At 49.1% G+C, this 6,146-nt stretch overlaps 1 protein-coding gene across 1 annotated transcript in view; it reads right to left on the bottom strand.

Moving 5' to 3' along the window:
• Positions 1-4,538: 4,538 nt before the first annotated feature.
• The window catches only part of PLCB3 (phospholipase C beta 3), a 42,545-nt gene continuing 40,937 nt past the window's right edge, over positions 4,539-6,146 (bottom strand). Inside the window, exon 33 of the mRNA XM_044448512.1 lies at positions 4,539-5,558. Within this exon, the coding sequence (XP_044304447.1) occupies positions 5,394-5,558 (165 nt within the window). The 3' untranslated portion in view covers positions 4,539-5,393. The remainder of the gene's footprint in view (positions 5,559-6,146) is intronic.

The raw sequence follows: 6,146 nt of genomic DNA, 5'->3' as shown, positions 1-6,146 counted from the left end.
CTTTACTTTCGTTCTTCACTTGCGTACCAACGCGGCCCTGTGCAGGCTAAGGCCTGAGGGTTGCATCCTGCATGCTCAGTTCAGCTCTGGGGTTCTCAGCCTCAGCGGGCCGCCCCTACCCCAACCGCCACGCATTTGGCCGTGTCTCAGCTTCTGCACAGTTTTGCCCCCCTTCTAAAAGGTGGAAAGGCTCCTCCTAAGGCCCAGGTCCTGGGAGTGCTTTTCAGTTAAAAGATGCCTGTGTTTGGCCCTGCTCGTCTTTGGAATGCAGCCCCAACAGCCTATTACAAGCCTGAACCCAGCCCTCCAACTGAAAGAGATTCAGCGTCCTCAACGCAGACAATACCAGCCTCTTTGGCCAGAGCATCCAGCGTGCTGTATAGCAGCTTTCTATAATCCTTTGCGAAAATAACCTCTCCCACTCAACAGTCCTGGGCCTGTGCAAAGGGGTTACTTTCCTGCAAGATGAACAGCAGTGCAGGGCGTGAGGATTTGATGCGGCTGATTGCTGTGTGTCGAGAACTTATTTTCCAGTGGTTTGGCTTTCCAACTATATACATATCTGTTGGCTACTGGTGCACACCAAAGAATTTCAGAAGAACATTCTGTGCTGTATAGACTACAGCAAAGCCTTTGCCTGTGTGGATCATGAGAAGCTCTGGATGGACCCGGAAAAATGGGGCTGAATGGAGGTACTTGAATATCCCAATACGTAACCTGTACTGTGGACAAGAAGCTACTATTAAGACAGAATCTGGAGAAACAGGATGGTTTCCTATAGACAAAGGCATCAGACAAAGTTGCATTTCATTTCCATATATGTTCTGTCCGTACACAGAATGTATAGGGAATGCCGGATTAGAATCAAGGGAAAAGGAGGTGAAAATGGGTGGAAGATTGATCAATAGATGTGGAGAATGCAGTATTGCTGGCAGAAAGCAGCAATGAATTGAGTCCTGTTGAAGTGCAAAAGCAAGACTGCAGCTCAACATTAGGAAAACAAACATAATGACTACAGAAGAATTACACAACTTTACTGTGAACCAGGAAGAAATTGAAATTGTGAAAGATTTTGCATCTCATGGTTCAATCATCAACTCAAAGACTGCAGCTAAGAAATTTGAAGAGGATTGAGACTTGGAAGGATAGTGGTGAAGGAAGTAGAAAAGATCACCTGGAGACCACCAAGGCCAAGACCTTCTCTTCCACAATCTTGTCTTCCTCATCATTATGTATGGATGTGAAAGTTGAAGAAAGCAGACCGGAAGAAAATGGATGCATTCTAAACATGGGTGTTGGGGGAGAGTTCTGTGAATACCCTCGACCTAACCAAAAGGCAAACATGTGAGTCTTGGATCAAATCAAGCCAGATCGTGCTCAGAAGCAAAAAATGAGGGAAATGACTTTTATCACAGTTTGGGTTCATGATGAGAAGGAAAGACTCACTAGAGAAGACACCAGGGAAAGCCAGAAGCAAAAGAAGATGGCGACAACCAACTGGATGAGCGTACAAGAGCTGAGCAGGGCTGTCAAAGACAGGATATTCTGGCAGGCCCTCATTCTTAGGGTTGCTCTAAGTCGAAGATGATGAGACGACATGTAACGACAGCATCTGTAGAACAGGAACAAACTGGAAACTTATATAACAAAAAGATCACTGAACATTGGATGTATATAAAAGATGAGCTGTTCTCCCCCTGCTGTGCCAGAAGCATTACCAATCCAGAGATACACCATGGGGAAAAAAGTGTATTCCTTAATCAGGTTAGCAGAGCAGTGCTGGAGTGAGAGGGCTGAGATGTGAGACGTCTGCATGGATCAAAGAACAAAAACCGTATGGTCAGAAAGCCACTGTGCTTTGTCAGACGTCCAGCTAGCCTCACTCGGAGGAGTTAAACTCTTTCTGCAAAAAAAAAGCTTCTAATCTAACCTGGAACTCGCCAGACATTTTGGGCTACGACTCCAAGGGTTCCTGACCACAGGCGGTGCTGGTTGGGGATGATGGGAGATGGGGCTCAAAACATCTGGAAGGCACTAAGTTAGAGAAGACAGCTCCAGGTTCCTTTAAAACAGCATCCAGTTGTGTATCTTGATATTATTTTCAAAGCGTGCAACATTTTTTAAAAAGTAGCCTGCTATGGATGCTGATGCAGAAGAGAAAAATACAGGTGGTTAAAAAAAATGATAAATCAACCCGAACTAAAATGTTCATGGAAGATCTTGCTCTATTCCAGGTGTAGGCAGACTTCCAGCTCAGAAGGACGCTAATTTGTTGGAGTTTTTTACTCCAATCCTGCAAGATGGAGCTTGCTGTGAAAGTCACACAAATGCAGAAATACAAATCCAGAGCCTGGGAATTGGTTTTAAGGACCAGGAAGGGGCAGAGCACAGAGTCCTTCCACACAAAAACCCACCCCTTCCCGGATACCCCAAACTTTCATCAGTGCAGCAGAGTAATTTAAGGCAGGGTGCAGGTGTTTTTTGCACCAGTGGCCACAAGAGGGCGCCCTCAAGCTGCCACTGCCAGCTTTACTGAAAGGACCCCAACATCCCCCCTCCCGACTCCCCCTTTTTTCCTCCAAGGAGGTTCACAATCTTTCTCCAGCTCTCCCCCTCTCTGACTTTTAATGACAGCCTAAAAATGCAGAAAGGCAAAGATTTTCCCGTCCCTTTTGCCTCCATGCCCAGAGGAGCTTCACCTGCTGGATTTCTGCCCATCAGGCTGCTACTAAAAGCACTGAAGCAAGCTAGCAATAATGCTGGCTTTGTTTTTTGTCCTACCAAGGGAGAGGTTTCCTATTCAAATGTATCCAGAAAGTTATTGAAATGGTAAGCATAAAATATGAGAGCATAAAACAATAATAAAGCCATTAAAATCACACACTCCCCTCTATGCATCTAAGCATAGGTGGATGAGCTGCATTTCAGGCAAAGTGTTATCTCCTATTTTGATTTATTATAATAGTATTAATATTAATTTGCACTTATAACCTGCCCTTTTCCATTTGCAAGAAACCTAAGGCACCTTGCATAATCCCCCTCTTCATGTTATCCTCACAACAACAACCCTGTGAGGTAGGCTGGGCTGAGACTGTGACAGTCCCAAGTCATCCTGGGAGCATCATGGCCGACTCCTGCCACCCTGGGGGGGCCTGCTGATGAGTGGAGCTGAAAGGACACCCCTTCTTCCTGCTTCTCCTCATCTCACCCAATTCCCACATCCTCTTCCTCCCCACCCCGCAGATTGCCCAGGGAATGGACAGATCGCTCTCCTCGGAGCTTCTGACCGGCCACTTGCCAAAGGCTTTGCAATCCGGCTCTTCCCCTGAAGACAGAGCTGCATCGTCGTATATTTAGATCACTTTCAAACCGCGGCATGGCTATCTTGGGAAGTAGATTTCAGAGGTGAGAAACTCCTTCACTCTCCTCTGCCTACTGCTCCCTAGGGGAGGCCACTGGGTCGAGACGACGTGTCGCCAAACTCTGACAGTTCTGTCAGCTGTCAAATCCATCAACGCCTTTCCTTCTTTTTAAAAGCAAAATGTTAAGGAAAGCAAACCATTCAGCTGTCTCAGCAAAAGTGTGTGTGTGTGTGTGTGTGTGTGAGAGAGAGAGAGAGAGAGAGAGAGAGAGAGAGAGAGAGAGAGAGAGATTGATTGATTGATTGATTGATTGATTGATTGAGTGGGGGGGATACCATAACATTCACAGGTTCATTCACAGGGTTTCCAAAGGACATGTTTGGGCAAACACTCTGGCACCAAAAGATGTTTTCCCCAGCGTCTATTTCTACCATAACTTGCCTTCAGCTCTGGGACTGGGGCCACTCTAGACGTGCTCAGGAGTAGTGGTGGGCTAGCAGGCAGGGCACGGCCAAGAACCCCGGTGTGGCCAGCAAGCGGCAGCCTTGGGCAAGTCAGGCCGAAAGCGAGCTCTTTGGAAAACCAAGCTGGCTGTCGCTCAGTGGCGGAAGATGCATCTTTCGTGCACGAAGGAGCTGCTCTAGCTGAAGAAATCTCGAGAAAGGAGACAAGAATAGTTTCTTCTCTCTCTCTCATGACACCAGAGTCCGAGCAGACGCGTTCCCTGGAGCCTTGCGGGGGAAATTCAGGACAGACAAAACAAAGGACTCTCTCGCAGCAGGTAATTAAACAATGCAATTTACTACCGCAAGACCGAAGCAACGGCAGCCAGTTTGGACGGCTTCAGACAGGCCCGTGAGGTGAGTACCACATTTGGAAGCCGAAAAGTGCCGCATCAAGGACACCCCTCCTCTGAAATGCACTTACGGAGTCTGGAACAACGATGGCCACTGGAGAACGGCTGCCTGGAACGCATCCTCTCTCTCTCTCTCTCTCTCTTTCTCTCACTTTCCAGCCTTCCTAAACCTGGGCTTTCTGAACCTTTTGGACAACTCTTGCTAGCCTCGGCCAGCACGGCCACTGACCGTGGATGATGGCAACTGTGGCCCTGAAGATTTGGAGGCCTTTGGATCCAAGCGCTCTTTGCCCTGACCTTGCCAAGCAACAAAACAAAAGGCAACTGAATTACAGGTTTATTATTTATGTTAAAAAAAGACAGGGAAAACTTACATCCAGAAAAAGAGAGGGGTCAGGTTAGAACTCCGGAACAAGCTTGCATGCCTGGAACGACAGCAGCCCCGTCTTGGTCCTTCCCACCCATCCTCCAAAGAAAGGGACCGGACTCCCAAATTCTTTTTTAAAGTCTTTTTTTAACACGTCTTTCCCGCATTGCTCTCAGCCCTACACAGCTGCCTCAACTGCTCTCCTGATGTGCCGTGGGGGAGATGGGACCTGACCAGCACAAATGACCCCAGGGGAGAGTTAAAATTTCTGCACAGTTCTGCTGCAATATGTTTCAACCTCTCTTTTTTAAATAAAAAAGCAGGAGGTCGTGTTTTAAAAGCCCTTTTTGCTCCTCTCTTCTCCTTTTGGTCAGGTGAGGATTGGGATGGGGGGTGTTCCAGATTCCCCCCACCCTAAATAGTGCATTGGGAGACCACCCAAAGCATTTGTGCTCCCACCGCATTTCTGCCACGGGTGCACAAGGGGGGGCTTGTTCAACACATGTCCCTCCCCTCCAAGCCTTTCTCCATCTTCTGCCCCAAACTGAGAAGTGGGAGATGACAAAGTACAGTTAGTTAATTAAAAAATTAGTTTAAAAAAATAAAAAATTTGTCCTTTAAACCAAAAAAAGGAGGAGAAAAAGTGAAGTGCCTTTAGTGTGTTTTTTTTCCGCTGGCCTTCCCTTGGCTCTGCCTGCCGCCCTCACACTTGTGGCGACATCCCGGGTGGAGAGGGAGGGAAGATGCCTGGAAGACGGCTCCCGTCACGCGTGTGGCCGGTGGCACGGCTCTGCCACCCCTCCACGTCTCACAGGACGGTCAGGTCCTCTTCCGCCGGGCTGGGGCTGACACTGGATCCGGGCGGATGCCCATTGCTGACCCCTCCGTCCTGCTCCTCTTGCAGGTAGCGTCCGATCTCCTGGGGCAGGGCCAGGCCTTCCAGCTCACACTCGCGTTCCAGCTGGGCGGCCAACTGGGGAACAGGGGAGGAAGAAACGGAAGGGAAAAGGAGGACAGGAAGAAAGATGAGGATCTGAGCCAAGCGCCAACAGCTGAGAGCCATGCCCAAAGCGACTCCTGCAGCACAGGCCCCGAACAGGGAGGCTGTTACAACCGAACCCCAACCCCAACTGCATGGAGTGTGTCCTCCCAACAGTCGTACCTGACATTAAAATAACCGCAACACCCACTACCCTCGAGCTCGTACTATGAAAGCGAAATGAACCAGCGGAGCATGTCGTAAAAACCACCATGGAAAGCTCTGAAAGCCTGGTCCAAACATATGCTCTTAACATCCCCTCCTGACATCCGGCGCTTTCGGACGGCACTGGAGAAAGATGCGAAGGTGCGCAGGGGCTGACCCAGCTGCGCAGAGTCGCTGCGGTTTCTGCGGAGTCCAAACTGTTGATGGCCGCCTCAGGACGGAGGCCGCATGGAAATGTTCCTGTGGCAGCCCCGGTGCTTTCCCTGGCCCCGCGATGGGCGCCTTGGAGTGCCAGAAATAGCCACGGTGCTTCCACCGCTTTGCAATTGTCAGTGGAGGCTGCCAGAAGGCTGCAGA

Source organism: Varanus komodoensis, unplaced genomic scaffold (genome assembly GCF_004798865.1).
Source record: "Varanus komodoensis strain SLA01 unplaced genomic scaffold, ASM479886v1 scaffold55, whole genome shotgun sequence".
NCBI classification, from domain to species: Eukaryota; Metazoa; Chordata; class Lepidosauria; order Squamata; family Varanidae; genus Varanus; species Varanus komodoensis.
Note: the sequence above shows the minus strand (reverse complement) of the source record. Positions and strands in the feature narration are given on the sequence as shown.